The sequence below is a fragment of the Pteropus alecto genome, unplaced genomic scaffold, assembly GCF_000325575.1.
Source record: "Pteropus alecto unplaced genomic scaffold, ASM32557v1 scaffold50, whole genome shotgun sequence".
Lineage (NCBI taxonomy): Eukaryota > Metazoa > Chordata > Mammalia > Chiroptera > Pteropodidae > Pteropus > Pteropus alecto.
The window spans coordinates 1,110,713-1,128,026 of record NW_006431918.1 but is presented as its reverse complement, the minus strand read 5'-3'; the positions used below and the strand labels follow the sequence as shown (position 1 = coordinate 1,128,026).

The following is a 17,314-nucleotide window of genomic DNA, read 5'->3' as shown; positions in this document are numbered from 1 at the left end:
GCACCACCTCCCTCCCCTCGGGCTGGAAGAAAAGTCGGTAATAAGAAACCAGTTCAGTGTCAGGGGGAGCGGGGAGGGGGGAGATCACCCCAGAGATACACGGCATGGAGAGAGAACTCATTTTGTGTAAAGAGGGCCTCGAGTCACCAGGGAATTCCTGGATTGTCTCAGGCTGTCGTGTGTGATGTCCATCACGCCGTGCGAACACCATCTGCTCGGTATTATGCTCTCAGTTGCCAGGCTACCTGCTGTACGCAGTAACACTTGACTGCCTGGCTCCACGTTCGCAGCGTCGCCCAGACGCGCGGGGCGGGGGCCGGGGCGGGGAGGCGCGGGAGTCATGATTAAGCCATCTGCAGGCGGAGGGGCGGGGGACACGCGGGCGGGCGGAAGCCCGAGCGCCGGGCTGACACCACCACCTGCTGGGCCAGAGGAAGAACAGCAGCTGCCCCTTGTTCCCCGGACGAGGACCGCCTGAAAAAAGGCTGCAGCCCGGGGCATCCATCCTCAAGCCAGCTTGCCACCAAGTCTCGTCTCCCCAGTCTCAGTCTTTTGTGATCCCCGCCAAGGAGCCAGCAATCTTTGGCTCGCCGCCAGCAACCCCGGCCCCTCTCACCCAAACACTAGGCATGTTCTTGAAAACACTTAAGAGGAATAAAGCTTCCCTGCACACGGATTTATAAATAAACAGCTGGCTGCTCTTGGGAGATATTTTTACCACAGCTGTTTTTTTGAAGTCGAAAACTGCCTCTCTGGGGGAGGTAGGGTGTTTTTTACACCTCCTGCCTCTCTCCAGCCCTTAGAAAATTGCTAAGATCTTCTCCCTGGAGGAGATAAGTAAAATACGTTCATTGGTTTTGATTTTTTTTTTTTCTCCTCCCTTTATTTTACTGAAGGGTAAGAGGTTTGGGGAGTAATGAAGATCTATGTGGCCATTTGGGGTTCTGACGGGAAGAGACTGAATGAGGATTCTTGGTAGAAAGCAATGGAGGTCGCTGGGCAAGGGGTGGAGTGGAGAACAAACCGGTAATTAAACCTAAAAATACCGCATCATTTGGCTTCGAGGCATTACATTTCTGATGACGAAAGCTCAGCCTGGTTTTCTCCAATTGCACACATAGTGTATGTCCTCCTTAGAAACAAGAGCGGTGGCATGAAATCCAGAAATTCGACAGACTGTTGCTCATTAAGCCCTTTCAGACTGGAGGTTAAAAGCCACCATGTAATATGAAGCAGTTAATGGCCTCATCCAGCTCAGTGTGTAAGGTGAGTCACTTGGTGCGTCTTCAGCTTCCGAATACACGCCTGAGGCTGGGCTCTAGGTGTCACTCACCCGCTGCTGAACGCAGCAGAGCTGTCTGGGAGAGTCCTAAAGGTGTATCAGCCTAGATCCACGGCCGTTTCCTATGGATGGCAATCCTTTGAAAATGCACATGGCTCTCCTGCCACTGTCTTCAGGTCTTCAGTGAGAAACGTGGAGGTAAAACCTTTGGGAAGGAATCATTTGGGGAAATACATAGTCCTGGGAAGAAATAACCTAACTCTCCCCTTGAGGAGGTTTTTATTTCCTCCCACTGTGCTTTTGAAGTATTCTTGCCGCGGGAAGACAGGGGCCAAAAGTGGCTGGATGTGTCGACATGGTCGCGGGGTGGAGATAAGGCTGGGAAGGCCGCACGTCACTACTTACCACTTGTGGGCATGCGCCCCAGCTCCCCCGGCAGGACAAGAATATCTCAAAGTGTGCAGAAATAAACAGGGCCGGCCCAAACCAGCCCTGTCATAAAGTCAAGCTGAAGAAAACTTTATCTTCCCTTGGCTCTCATTTTCATTCCAACTCTCTCTTCCTTATCAAAACTGGCAATTAAACATACTGAAATACACAGGGGGAAGAGAAGCCTGTATATCTGTATTTTTGCTGATCGGTTAGCTATACTTCAGTGTGAATTTGTTAAAGTGTCAAGTCATTTAGCCATTTATTTCTAAAAGTGGCAAGAAACAGTTTATTATCCCATTGAAAGGAAGGGCTTGGAAAACAAGAATTAGGGGGAAAGGAAAGACTGAAATATCTTGACCCCTGCAAAGGTCATTCAAAAACTAAACTGGTAACACAAAGGTTCCTGGCATTTTTGAGTATAAGCTCTTTTTAACATAAATATTGCATAGCTCTCTGTGTATTTTCTCTGTAAACACACAGTTATTAGGCAAAGACAAAAAGTGTTAACTTCAACAATTGCACGTTTGAAAAATAGTACATTTATGAGAGACGTCCTATAAATTTTGTCTTCAGGCAGTTCTTAGGCTCACACTTGGCACCATGGACCTGTAGCCTGGGGAAAGGCCTCGGCGAGTGGAGGGAATGCGAATTTAGACTGAAGATCAGTGTCTCGTTCTGCCAGTTATGGTTCTTCCATTTATCATGTGACCTGGGCTACACGCACTAATGAACCAGAACTCTGGGGCTCTGGTTTCAAGGGTGACAGGAGTAATGGATTTTCACTTCGTTTTTTTGGTTGTTTTGCCTGTTTTGTTTGGGTGGTGGGGTGGGGATTAATTACTTGAAACCCGAATGGACTGAAAGGAACATTTCTGCAGAATGTTCAGACAGTGCTTGCCATCACCAGGCGTGCTTGGTAGAATGAGCGGGAAAGGAAGTGTCTAGAAACTGAATCTTTATTTCCCTTAGTCATCTCCACTGTCCAGCCATTACACACGTCCTCTCTGAGCACGATCTCTAGTAGTCAGTCACTTGGGTTGTATATAAATAGGTCTCCATCACTTAAGGAGTCCTTAAGCTGCCATCATTTCAATATCCAACACATAATTACAGAATCCGGAGACCCAGGTAAACCCCCCACATCTAAGTCGTCTCAGGCATACAAGACTCGGGTCTGTTTTTTGAAGATGTTGGGAGATGATTATCTTTGGGCAGAGCCCATCCCCACTTCTCACCAGCAGCTCTCACCAGCAGGATTTTGTTTTACATTTCAAATGTCACAGGCTTTCAAATGTCACAATTACAGTTGACGCTTTAGCAACATGGACCTGAACTGTGCAGGGCCACTTATAGGCAGGGGGTTTTCCCCAATAAATCTGCACTTGGTCCCTGGTGTACCTGATTCCACGTTTGTGGGTCTTACCAACCGCAGATTGAAAACAGTGTTTTCCATCCGCAGCTGGGAATCCGCGGATAAGGCGGGCAGACTGCACGCGCTGATCCTACACTGTTTTATATAACGGACTTGCGCATCTTTGGGTGTTGGTGTCCGTGGGAGGTCCCGAAGCCAGTTCCCCATGGATAATGAGGGAGGACTCTAGTTAAGTTTCGGGGGAGCCTAAAGTTATACACAGGTTTTCAACCGCACAGAGGTCCTGTGTTGTTCAAAAGTCGTCTCTAATTAGAATTTCATCGAATAGTAGATCTGTCGATTTAAGAATTCCAGCAATCTTGCGTAAACATCTCTCCTACTACCCAAGTCCATTTGGGTCAGGTAGGAAGCATGGATTAAGAGGTAAGATCCGGCCCAGCTCTCTGCTTCCAGATTTAAGATAAGCCCCGCCTAATAAGGGCTTATTGCCTTTCCTTTGGAAAAACGCAGGATGTTAGTTGAAAACCCTGTCCTTGTCCCTTAGCCAGTCCCAGAACTTGGTCGCAGACTCCAGAGCCATGCTCTGTGACTGTCACCGCGTAGCCTCTCTAATTCTACTGCGACAAGTCCACTTTTGAGGTCTACCGCATTGTTCATATGGAAATACAACGTGTGCCACGCAGGACCCCTTGGGTCCACAGCCAGGGCCTCTCCCCACTCTCCTTCCCCTGTGGAGTCACTTTCCTTCAGATGTGGAATCACTGTTTTCTCTTCTCTTCTGTCCTCCAGGAGCAGCACCCGGTCGGGCTTCCCCGGACCACCGGCCCCATGCCATCCTCCGTGCCCCCAGGCTCAGGCGGCATGGTCTCTGGCGCCAGTCCTGCAGGTCCCGGCTTCCTGGGCAGCCAGCCCCAGGCAGCCATCATGAAGCAGATGCTCATCGATCAGCGGGCCCAGCTGATGGAGCAGCAGAAGCAACAGTTCCTGCGGGAGCAGAGGCAGCAGCAGCAGCAGCAGCAGCAGCAGCAGCAGCAGCAGATTCTGGCCGAGCAGGTGATGTGCGCCCGTGGTGTGATCCCTTCATGGGCCAGCGTTTGCTCAGAGCCTGGTGTCCGTGGCGGCGGGGGGGGGAAGGGGGGATGTCCAGCTCATGTCCTTCCTCAGGACAGTCACGGTTTGGAGTTCCCCAGGATCACAAAAGAACCTGCAGAATTTAGACCTTTCGATTAGGTTTTTTCTTAGACCAAATTAGTTTGTACTTAAAAGACAGGCTTCAGCCATCAGTTTGAAGGCCCGTTTGCCAGAGACAAGTCTTCCATTCAAGCCCGACTCCTTTTCTTCTGGTTTCTGGCGATCGGCACGGGAGTGGGGAGGGCCGGCTCACATCCTTCATAAACTCTAATATTTCTAGCGGGAAGAAAAAGAGAAGAAAAGAATTGAGAGAACTTTGTCTCTTGAAAGAAAGTGTCACGAGCAGGGACTGAGGAGAATTCTACAGAATTGGTCATGAACGATGGTCAGAAACAATAGCAGAATAATAGGGCCCACAGAACTACCTGGAGACCTGAACCTGGGGGTCACAGAAAGGAGGAAAATTTAAGAAAATTCCCAACAGCTTTTAGAACCGCTCAGGAAATCTTTAAGTTAAATAAAGGCCTTACACATATAAAGCTTTACCTTAGGCATCATTGTCCACCAGCTTTGAAAGAAAACCTTCCCTTCAGGCAGCTCCCATAGGTTTCAGCGTGGTTCCTTTTGGGGTGTCTGTTTTGTTTTGTTTTGTTTGCGAGATGCCCAGGCCTATTTTAGTATGATCCTGGGAGAGGCCTGAGGCCTTCCTCAGGAGGTCACGGGATGGCTCCCATTGGGTTCTGTACAGGACATCTTTCTGTAGGAGGTGTGAGGTTGTCATCTCAGGCTCAAGGCCCAACAGAGCTCCGCCCCACAGTTACCCTTCTAGAATGTTCCTAATAGGATCAGAATTTTGAAAATTTATCGAGCATCCTCCACCACTTACAGACCAGATACTGTGTGGGACACAGGCACGCTGAGGTCCCTCCTAACCAGAGCAGCGATTCGAAGTAACATCAGTCAGCATCCTCCAAACGGAAAAATTGTACCACTCGATGCAGTTCACTTACGTTCCCTTTTTTGCTTTTGTTCCCAAACAGCTGTGTAATTATCTCCCTTTTTACCAAGGTCGGTCAGCTGCCCGGCAGCTCTTGTACAAACAAACCTCTATCCCCGCCACCCTGCGTAAGGTGTGTGACAAGGAACCAAGCTAAAGCCCCTGTGAGTGGCGCTGCCGAAGGGAACTGGGCTTTGTAACTCCTCTCCCCGGCCAGTCCCAGGGCATCTCAGGTGTGCCCGACACTTTCGGTGGTGGCTTTTGATATGTGTGCTGTGCCCAAGATGCAACATGGAGGCAGAACCCGGCTGCGCCAGCCCAGGGTGCGCCCGCTCGGCGAGGCCGGCCAACCCTGAGCACGGGAAGGAGGCAGAAGAGTCGGGAAAAGAGCTGCCGCAGGGAGACACCCACAGACTAGGAGATGGGAGAGTGGGGGACCCCTCCTCCAGGATGCAGAGAGATACGGGGCTCCTCGGAAAAGATGGATGGAAAAGAGAAACTGCAAAAAAAATGAATATAATTCCTTAGCGACCGTGTGTGCCAAGAGATGATCACGGACCGAGGGTAGAATTTACCCAAGGTCAGAATGTGTCCAGTCTCTGGCCTGTGGTGTGATTTCAGACGAACCATGTTAAAGGGTGATCATTTCCCAGCCTTCCTCCTGTAGCTGTTCTAAGGATCACGTGGGATAATGTGCGTAAAATTCTTTGGCAATGGCACGAATGTATATAGGGACCTGTCACATGACCCTGGTGTCACAGAAGGCCGCAGCCACACGTGCCGACCATCCTGTGGGACTAGCCCAGGTGTGAAACCGGGAGACTGAGCTGAAAACATTGAAGTCGCTGCAGCGCCGTACCTGTGCCCGGAGACAGTCTGGGAGCCTGCAGGTGCTGAGCTGTCACCTTCTTGTTTTGAGAATGAACAGAACCATATCCGTGTCGAGCTGGTTTCCCTGGTCTCCGAAGCAGCAGTGACCATTTTGTAAAGAGTGTATTCGAGACACTTGGGTTTCCTGAAAGGGCGTGTGAAGGAAAACAGAGAAGTTATCTCTGGGAACTTTAAAATGATCCTCGGTGGACTTAGAAATCAGAACAGAGCCGGCCGAAAGCAGGCACGAAGTGACATTTAATGCCTTATTTCTCAAAGAGTGCAGGGCATATCACCTCTCATCTATTCACAGAGGTTCCACAGAACCTAGAATTTTCAAGCCGAAAGGAACATTCGAGGTCATCAAGTCCCTTCATTTTACATATGTGGACACCGAGGACAGAAGCCGATGCTATCCATGTGATGTCGCAGAGTCAGAGAGAGGCAGAAGCCAGGACTGCAGCCGGGGCCTCCTGACTGGTGACCAGGGACCCACCCCCTCCTACCACAGCCCGCCCCCCAGTGTACTCCCAGTGAGACGGTTAAAGGCTGACACACCATGAGAAATGTGGCTGAGGAGAAGCTTTCAGACGCTCAGCTGACTTCCAGGAACGCCCTGCGAGCAGGCGTAACGGATTCGCGTGGTTTCTTGTCTACGCTTTGTCTACGCAATTAATGAATCTTAACAGTTTGGGCCAAACACCGGGACAGGCACCACGGGACAGGGTGCACGGGGCAGAGGCTGTTCCTTTCTCTGGTTGCCAGACTACTGGCTGGCCTCGTCCAGGAAAAAAAAGAAAAGAAAAGAAAAAGAAAATTATAGAGCTGCCCAAGAACCAAAACGAGAAAAAAATAGACATAAGCACACATGTTAAGAAGTGGTCAATGTGTGTTATTTTTATAACGAACACTCCAAAGAGCAGGGCCTCGTCTGTTCGTCTGTTCGTTGGAGCCCTTGCAGGTGAAAGGTGCTTAATGCATATTCAGTAGCTGCGGGAGGAGGTTCAACGACAGGCAGAAGGTCAGGCCGCTACTTGACGGTGGCCGAGGACTAGGACCCCTCTCTCTGCTCTCTCCGCCTCGCTTTCTCTTCCTTCCCTCTGCGCGTGGAGCATGACGATGATCATAATGGCCTTTCCAGAATATTGGTAACAGCGCTGGCCGCACCGCGTCCCCGTGGGCGGACGAAGGCTGAGACGCGGGCTGCCTGACTCCCGGCCCACGTGGAATCCCACGCGGTTTCCTGGACGAAGTCGGTGTCTATTTTACTTGTGGAGGTGGATTTTACAGGCGATGCGGCTTCCTGGGAATAAGATTAGCCTTGTTTATAGCCCCTGAGAATCCCATCGTCCTTTACCCATAGCATCTATTTAGGTCATTAAAAATTAGATGCTTGTCTCTTTGACCTCCGTTCCCACAACGCTAAGGAAAACATGCAGGCCGAGGCTGGAAAGGGAAAAGTGCCTGGCTTGGTACACGTTGCTCGTGAGCCAGCAAGTCCACGCGCTGGAGATGCTACAGACGTTCGCCAAAAGGCATGGACTGGGGTGTTCACGGCAGTGGCACTGAGGGCAGCCCCGAATGGAAGCACCCCAAGTGACCGTCCCTGGTAGAACAGGCAAATGAATGGTGACTTGTTCATAGGATGGAATGCTTCTCAGTAGCAATAATGAACAGACCACAGCTGCATGTATCCATATGGCTGAATCTCACGCCTATAAGGAACGTGAGGAACCAGACACCAAGGCCGGACACAAGTGCGTTGTATAAATCCCCTTACGTAAAGGGAAGAGCAGACACAACTGATGTATGTTGTTAGTGAGGGACCGTTTGCCTGAGTTGGATGAAGGGTGACGACAGCCAGGGGCCTGAGGGGCTCCTGCCACCTTCTGCGTCCTGATCTAGATGCTGGTTACCAGGGGTGTGTTTGTTTGTGAAAACCCACCACACCATCCACTTCTGCCTCGAGCACTTGCCTGTATGCACCTTGTTCTTCGATACGAAGTTTCGTTTGGGGGGACAAAGCCCACCCTCCTCAGAACCACAGGCTATTTAAGCGTGTGCTCTGTCCCCACCTCACCTGCGCCCTGCCTCTGTCATTCCAGCAGCTGCAGCAGCCACACCTGCCCCGACAGCACCTCCAGCCGCAGCGGAGCCCGTACCCGGTGCAGCAGGTCGGCCAGTTTCAAGGTGAGGCCCGCGCGTACCTCTCCCGTTGTAGACCTTCCAGTGGCGAAGTGTAGGATGCGTAGCCCATTGCCTGACGGGCTGTGTTCGTGTCAGGTGGTATGAAAGATATTTAAGAACTGAGGGCACCATCCAAGCAGAATGCACTTGTGGAGGCCCCCTGCTGTGCCACACAGTGACCTTTTGGTCACCAGGTCCGGAAGAGGTCTTGGTGGGCCCAGGGAGGGGTCAAGGTGCCTGTGGGGGCGGGACTGAGGCAGCTGTTCTTTGCCAAAGGTACAGAAGTATTTCAGTAGTTCAACGACCCAAAAGGGCCTGTTGGCCCATTATCGGCCTTGTTTATGTCTAGATCATCACCTCAGTGGCCACGTGGGGGCAGAAATCCTGTACCGCATCTTCCTTGCTAATCTCAGCAGATCAGCTGGCCAAAACCCCCACTTCCAACTTCCGAAGTGAAAAAAACTGGCTTGCAGCAACCACTGATCTCTCCTGAATATAGAAAACACATAAGGCCTTGTGGATGGCAGGACTGTCTTGATCCTGCTGCCTCTTTGTAGAAATCTCAAATCATGGCCCCAGGAGCCATGGGTGCAACGTATGCTGAAGACTGCCTTTCCTTTGTAAAGTAGACAGGCCACTCCATCTACAGGAGAGAGATCCCCGAGGGTCTTGCATGGGGTGGAGGACGGGCCTGAGGACCCTGCCCAGTCTCACCCATAGGCGTCCTCAGAGCTCTGTCTATAGGGGTCACCTAACAGCGGAAATCCTGATTCTGATCCCCCGCCTGTTTCTCAGGGCCTAGATCGATGCATCGCAGCTTCTCTTGGAGACTCTGTCAGGAGCTGTGAAGCCCCTTGCACACAAACATGCATAATAACGATCTATACAAACTTTGTACATCACTTTACAAGTGTTACTCCCCCGTAGACTGTGATCCAGGGCAGCATTTTTCAGTCTTTGGGTCGCAATAACAGTAGCTGGTGGAGACAATTTAACAAGCCAAGCCAATATTTTAAACATGAAATACAATACAAAGAAACAGAGTGTATCATAATAGGAGAAACTTCTGGCTCCGTTACAAACCCACGGTGTGTATATACTGGATCAGGCGCTAAGAGTTGTGGGTTAAACAGCCTGAAAGCCACAGAAGTTCGCTGAACTCACTGAAGGTGGCCTCTGAAAACACTGGCTCTTGAGTAGCTATCACTCCCTTCCACATCCCTTTCGGACTTGACGCAGGGAAGGACAAAGGAATTGGGCTGTCCACAGGTATGCTGTCCACTAAATTAATGTCGACAGTCTTTGAAGAATTATGTTTCTCACTTGGTCATGGGTGGACAGGAGTGGAAAATAGTCTTTGTCACGTGTTGTTAAAACAGACAGCCTGACCCCACCCCCAGAGTTTGTCGTTCAGGAGGTCTGGTGTGGGACCTGAGAACTGATATTGCAACAAGTTCCCAGGAGTTGGGGCTGCTGCTACCTGAGGAACACACTTGGAGAACTGGTGTTTTGTATTATGAACTAATGAAAAACATGAAATCTGAGAAAGCCAATTTAGTGTCCCTTGAGTTTTCTGGTTCATAACTTATGTCATATTTGAGAGGATAAAGGGATCCTCCGAAATTTAATAATTCCTCAGTATAGTATGAATTACTCTAAATGCTTTGGTTCCAATTTTTAAGTTTTACTCTGAACTTTTCTAAAACCCCAAAGCATAGGTAATCAACCTAAAAATTTAGCTACACTTAAGCTAAACAACCAGTGACATTTTAGGGTTCTTGAGCTGATTGAGATATATATATATTTTTTTGTTACTATCTTCAATATTTTATGTATTTACTAATACCCTAGAGAGCATAATGTTATGTATCTGGGAAAATAGCAAATGGAGAAATAGTAAATACTGTCCTTGGAGAGAAGTTCCGGTAGGAATAACTTGCATAAAAACTTATACATCTCACACCACACATCTCAGAGGTTTTAGTGACTATCTTTTATTGAGTTCCATGCCCCTGGGTGATGTTACATGCCTCTGAGGAAATGCTTATATTTCACACACACAGGCATTTTGTGAATGAAGATAGAACATAGACCCTTTTAGGAAAAAAATTGCATATTATCATCTCTATTTGAACATGGAAGATTTCCTTTGACATTGTGATGTTAACCAGTAGACGAGAAAATTAATTTGACTACATTGCCTCATAATACTATCTGTTTTAAACAAAAATTTTAAAAAAAGAAGAAAAAGTAATCTGTCGTTTAACATATGGAGTAATCAGATAAAGAAAGGTTATTTCTTTGAACGCATTTGAATTATTTTTTTTCCTTTGTATATTTAAAATTACTGAAGGCATGAAACTAAATTAATAAAACCATTTTTGTTTTTCTTAGGCTAAAAGTACGGTGCTGATTTTAAAATGTCCTTTTTTTCTCATAAGAATTACACTTAGATAGTGCAGACATTTACACTAAGTAAAAATAAAGGTTGGCTTGGATTAATCTTTTAATACCTCTTAAAAGGCATGGCAGCATTTCTGCTCTCTTAATAAAGGAGTCTATTTCTCATTCAAAAACTTACTCCAGACAATATCCAGTTCCTCAGTGTGTCCATTTTAAGCACAACAAAAATGTCCGAAATATTAGAGTCTTTTTATCTATTTCCATCGAGCGGCCCATCAGCCTGTTTGTATAATGTGGGTCTAGCTGATCGATCTCTGAGTCAGCAATATTTTTCCCTTAAATATTTAAATAAACAACTCAATAACCCATTTCAGCACAGTTGATCAGATTGGCCATGCAGTCAATACAGATTTAGTCGTTAAGGTCATAAAACTTTATAACAAGATTACAAGTTGCACTATATACTGCCATCCAGTATTTAATCATGAACTTTAGTGGGGGTTTTTTTTTTTAATCATTTAGATATAATTAAAGTTAAAACAAAAAAATGAGAACATTTCTAGGGCTCGCCCCCCAGATCTTCAGGTTCCCCTGCAGTAACCATTTAATTTTTCAATGCAGCATGATATCGATCTCAAGCCTGGAAAACTTAAGTCATAATCAAAATTCCCGTAATTTTCTTCCTTAAAGAGAAAAATAATAGATGGAGACATATTTGCTGCCCAGAAATCAATACCCCCATCAGGAAGACAAAAACGCACTTCAGTTATCTGCCAAGGTGCCAGGCTTAACAAGCTTCTACTCTTCTCATCTGGTTTTTCATCTCGGTTCCAGAGAGGATCAAATTTGCTTATAATATCAATTGGCTCCCATGCCACATCTTTTTTTAAATGTCCAGGAAAAGAACTGTTTTTCTTTGACTCACAGACTTAATCATTAGCAGGGACGTAGAAAAATCCATGCACCTCCCAGTCCTTTCCAGCCTTGGCTGGGGTCCTCAGAGTGACATCTCTATCCTCCTGGCTGGTTTAGAGACTTCCCGGGAACATGTAAAGAAGGACTCGTTCAAATGCCTGATGAGAGTGGAGTGACTTGACACGTTCATACTCTGGCCAACTTTTAAACAGCATCCCTGAAACTCTATCAGCGATCTGCTGAGAAACATGGTCATTGCCAGTTTCGAGGAGTGGCCTTTGCTGGAGAGATCCGTAAGTTCACTGCCTAGTAGCAAGTCGCAGGATAATTTCTTTTTCTAGCTCAGGAAGCTGGCCAGTTTGCCCTGACATGTTACGATTCAGAGGAAATCGACAGGGTAGGTCCAGAAAATGCCACATCTGTCAAAATAGCTCCTTAGCAGAAGCAATGGCCTTTAACCTCTCAAGTCCTACTCAAGTCTTAGGGGAAATTAATCTAATGGTCTTTACTCATAGTATTCTCTACTGTACTGTGTTCCACGTCACAAATAGAATATACACGGTGATTGCCGTGTCTTCTTAATTTAGCCCAGAAGGTGAATTCCCTCTCACCTCCAAGGAAAATGCTAGCTAATTGATTGAGGATGGCATCATAACAAGAAGACTGAGAAACAATTAGCTTCTGAAATGTCAACAAAAATAATACCAGGGTAATCAACTGAAAAAGTCAACTACAATAGCGTGTGTACCGTATGACCCCAGTTTGTGTGTGTGTGTATCTACTTATATGGGAATAATAGTTAGCAGTAGTCATTTCTGGAGGTTGGGAATTTCGATGACTCTAACGTTCATCTTTTTGAAAAATCTAGAAGATACCGAAGGGCACAATCAGCATAGGTTACAAGCAGAAAAATACTAACTGTTTTTATCAAGGATTTGTTATCAGAGTAGATCCTTTCACGTAAAAGAATTTTGCCTCTTGCATAGAAAGTTCCAGTGCCTCGTTCCAGGGCATTGCTTATCGAGAGGAGTGAGCCGTGTGTGTCCTTTCCCCCCCGCAGGTTCTCCGCAGGATATCGCGGCTGCGAGGAACCAAGTAACCCTCCAGAACATGCGGACGTCGCGGCTGATGGCCCAGAACACAGGCATCATGGGAATGGGACCCTCGCAGAACCCAGGGACGATGGCCACGGCCGCCGCGCAGTCAGAGATGGGACTGGCCCCGTACAGCACCACGCCGACCAGCCAACCCGGAATGTATAATATGAGCACAGGAATGACCCAAATGTTGCAGCACCCAAACCAAAGTGGCATGAGCATCACACACAACCAAGCCCAGGGGCCGAGGCAACCCGCCTCCGGGCAAGGGGTCGGGATGGTGAGTGGGTTCGGTCAGAGCATGCTGGTGAACTCGGCCATGACCCAGCAGCATCAGCCGATGAAAGGGCCGGTGGGCCAGGCCTTGCCGAGGCCCCAGGGCCCGCCCAGGCTGCAGAGCATTATGGGAACGGTCCCGCAGGGAGCCCAGAGCTGGCAGCAGAGGAGCTTACAGGGGATGCCCGGGAGGACTAGTGGAGAACTGGGTTCGTTCAACAACGGCGCCAGCTACCCACTTCAAGCCGGCCAGCCGAGGCTGGCCAAGCAGCACTTCCCACAGGGACTGAGCCAGGTCGTGGACGCTAACACCGGCACGGTGAGAACCCTCAACCCGGCTGCCATGGGTCGGCAGATGATGCCGCCCCTCCCAGGCCAGCAAGGCACCAGCCAGGCCAGGCCGATGGTCATGTCTGGCCTAGGCCAGGGCGTCCCCGGTATGCCCGCGTTCGGCCAGCCCCCAGCACAGCAGCAGATGCCCAGTGGCAGCTTTGCCCCAAGCGGCCAGAGCCAAGCCTATGAGCGGAACGCCCCTCAGGACATGTCATACAGTTACAGTGGCGAGGCGGCCGGGGCTTCCTTCCCTGGTCTCTCAGACAGTGCCGACCTCGTGGACTCCATCATCAAAGGTGGGCCGGGGGACGAATGGATGCAGGAGCTCGACGAATTGTTTGGAAACCCCTAGTCAGGAGGGGCCCCGAGAGCCACAACTCCAGTGGTGAAAGCATAAAACGTGAAAAAGAAACAGGATGTGGATCCATCCTCGTTTTTTTTTGTTTTTTTGACCCACGTAAACTGAGCAAAACTGCAGCTGGCTGACGGTGGAAGATCCAGGTGCCAATCCACGGCTCCGCTGGGCCTCGTTTCGCCTGATTTTCACACAGCAGTCAAGACGAGATGCCGGTGCAGATTCCAGCTGCAAGAGAGGAAGACACAGCAGAGGCAGGTGGGGAAGACGCCTGAGCCCCCTGCTCGGCGCACTCTCCGACCGCCTGGCCCCAGGCGCCGAGACTGCAGCTTTGGAGACACAAGAGACAGAGCCGCGGGCCAGGGAGAGCCCCACAGAGGCTGCTGGGTGGTCGCACAGGTCGGAAATGCACTGAGCTCCAGCTGGAAGGAGACGCCAGGCGTGGAGACCTGCTGCCGCGCGTGGAGGGCGGGCAGGAGGAGCAGCGACGTGTCGCAGGGACACCGCATAGGGTCCTGCAGGCCTGTCTCCCGCCCCTGATGACTCTCAGAAATCTCAGAGGCTTGCTTTCAGCTGCCTCGCAAGGACAGTCAAGTGAGCTGGGAGGAAGGCCCGTCCTGGGCGCAGCCCTCTGCTGGTGACCACGGTGGCCAGCACTCCGGGTGGTTGGGCTGGAGCCTCCTGGAAGCCCTTACGATAGTGACACATCAAGGCAGTTGCCGTCTACTTCCGACGCCACAGGGTGGGGAGACCCTGGCAGATGCTCCGTGCCTGCCAGCGCGGCCGCCTTTCTTCCCAGCCCCTGCCCTCGTCCTTCCTTGTGTTCACCCCAGTGCCCTTGCAGCTTCTCGCCGACTATCCAAAAAGAAATGAAGCTTTCGTCTTTAGGGAGCCTGGGCAGCATCAAAATAAATGCAAGACGACTTCGGACAGTGCCCGAAAAGCAAAGGTGACAGTGGCATTTTCCTTCTCTACCCACGTGTAGAGTTGAATGAATAGTTGGTCTCTGCCTGGAACTGTGCAGGCTGCTCTGATGCTCGGTGGGTTTACGCGTGCCACATCCGATACTTCTGGTGTACCCAAGGAGGACCGGCCTGGAGCTCGCCGACTTGGGCTCCCTTTGGGACAATCCCGGGGTTGATGCTCTGAACTCGGCCTTGCCCTTAATCCCTACTCACCAGAAAGACAAATCTGAACCCCTGAGAGGCAAGGCGCGGAAAACTCAATTGCTCCACCTTCTACATTTTGATAATAAAAGGGAGGAAGAAATGGTTCCTTTCATATGGGCAAAGTAATCCACTTCAAAACACCTGTACAGTTGTTTCCTTTGTAATTCACTGAACTCTGCCCTAACTGAAGTCTGTGTCGGAAGGGATCAACAACCTCCGGGATCACAAGGCTTGTCTCTTATTTACAAGGACTTATCTGTCCCGCGTTGAAAGCCATGTGGCATAACCCTTGTCCTAAGCCAGGGAGAGCGGTGTGTGCTTTTCTCCTCCCACACGCTTCCTCCATGTCCGAACGACTGGCTCCCTTCTGTGCAGTCACACGCAGCTCGCCACACCGGAGCCCGGGCTGGGTGCCATGGACAGCTGGGCCGGCTGCACCCGGAGGAAGGTCTCAAGAAGGGGGGTTCGGATAGAAAGCTGGGGGCAGAGGATGTAAAGAGGCAGCAGGCAGGCAAGCGCTTCACTTGACTTGCTTGCCAGGTACCAAGGTCATGGGTCTCCTCAGCAAAGGGCAGGATGGAGGCAGAGGCGGCCAGGTGGGGAAGAGCCAAGGGCCACGCGCTCTCTGGGAAGTGGTGGTGTCGGGAGGACAGTGAACTCCCTGTGTGGGAAACTGTTGAATGGAAGCAGATGAAAACCAAAAAACAAAAAAAAAAGTAAGCGAAAGAGAAGACACGGAATACACGTTTACCTTCTTCTGAAAGGTACGGGAAATATATAAGCAAAGATGAGAAGCTAGAGGTGGCTGGTGGAGGTGCGGCTCCATTATCCTAAAAGCTTCCTCCACGTGCTGAGTCCTGGGACCAACTACATAGAGAGGTAGATTTTAATAAGGTGGTTTTGTTTCGTTTCTGTTTTTACTACGGTGCTGATGTATATGTAATGTCTAAAAAAGTTATTTGTAAATAAGTTTTTACAATACTGCAGATATCACTGGGTCTACTATCTGTAAAAAATATACATATAAATATATATATACTGTTTGTTTAAAATAGAGTATTTTTATTTCATTCCTTAACTCATCGTCACAGCAGTGGTATTGCACTTCAGATGACATCTAATTACTAATTTGTACTGTATGACCTATGGCAACTTGCTCCATTTTATTCAGATTTTTCTAGTTTTCTGTTTTTACTTTGTACATTGAGCATTGCTTATTTCCTTTTAAAAATGTACAGACCTCTGAAATGTAGAAATGAAGTGATGTTGACATACCACTTTTAAAGAAAAAAAAATAAAAAGTTATCTGAATCAACCTGAAGTTTAGTTTATTTTTGGATTGCCACTGGATCCCCAACCTTAATTAAACAGAATATGCCCGGGTTTTAAATGATTAACTGCAATTGTCTCAAATTTTTGATATCATTATTTAAACATTTACGTAACAGTAGAGATTGATCAATCAATCACAGCCTTTTTAATTCAGCCACACAACTAAAATGTTCTAAATTGGTATTCCTGGGGACATGGCAAAGGGAAGAGAGGAAAGCCAACTTTGAAAGGAACACGCTGAAGTCCATTTGTAGATTGAGCTCAGTAACAATTCGAATCCACCTGGTTCATTCCGAGGACTTGGAAAATTGACAGTAAAATTTTTATTTAAAAAAAAAAAAGGTGAAAGCTCAAGGAATATATTAAGGGGAAGAAGACAAAAGGGTCTTGCACGATAGTATACTATCAGTACACTGTCAGCGCCACACACACACACACACACACACACACACACACAGTTTGCCTCACTTGTCAGCCCAGCAGGGCAGAACCTGGCTCACCCTCCGCCCACCCACAAAGAGTTGAAGTGCTTAGAAGCTTCCATCCTCTCTGGTGCAGGTGTGAACGGGACACACCCTGAGAGCATTTCTGTTGCAGAGCTCCCCCAGATCGAGCGGAGGCTGGGCTGCTTGCCCTTCTCCACCCCCGTTCCCCACTCCCTTTCTGTTTCCAGTCCTGGGGGGCCTTGGGCCTTCGTTAACAATTCACGCACACATGACTCCACCCCTTCCTCTTCTGGAAGACCTGACCTGAGACTTTCCATTTTAGGGGAGTCGAAAATAGACCCAAAACAAACATTACTTTTAACATAGACAAACGAAAAGAAGACATGAACTTGACCGTGGAAGAAGAGACCAGCCCTACCCATGGTGGGCTGTGTTCCCAGATGGACGGACAGGTAACATCGTGTGACACTCGGCTTTGTCCCGACGATTCGGGCTTAGTACTGTACCAGGTCACATGAGATGGAAAAGCGAACCGATTCTGGAGCGGGGTATGGGACGGCCGGCAGCAGAGTGAAAACACGAAGCTCTGAGAAGAGCCGGGTTCGCCTCGTCCGAATTAATTTAAACCACATATTTTTATTTCCACGAAAATGTGTTCTGCGCCGGATGAATGGAATACGTTTCTCCTTGAAAACAATTTCTTCTATATCATCATAT

General features: G+C 48.8%; 1 protein-coding gene across 1 annotated transcript in view; it reads left to right on the top strand.

Moving 5' to 3' along the window:
- Positions 1-16,126, top strand: part of MAML3 (mastermind like transcriptional coactivator 3) — a 368,902-nt gene extending 352,776 nt beyond the window's left edge. Inside the window, exons 3-5 of the mRNA XM_006906222.3 lie at positions 3,876-4,139; positions 8,190-8,274; positions 12,650-16,126. Of these exons, the coding sequence (XP_006906284.1) occupies positions 3,876-4,139; positions 8,190-8,274; positions 12,650-13,647 (1,347 nt within the window). The 3' untranslated portion in view covers positions 13,648-16,126. The remainder of the gene's footprint in view (positions 1-3,875; positions 4,140-8,189; positions 8,275-12,649) is intronic.
- The last annotated feature ends 1,188 nt before the right edge of the window (positions 16,127-17,314 follow it).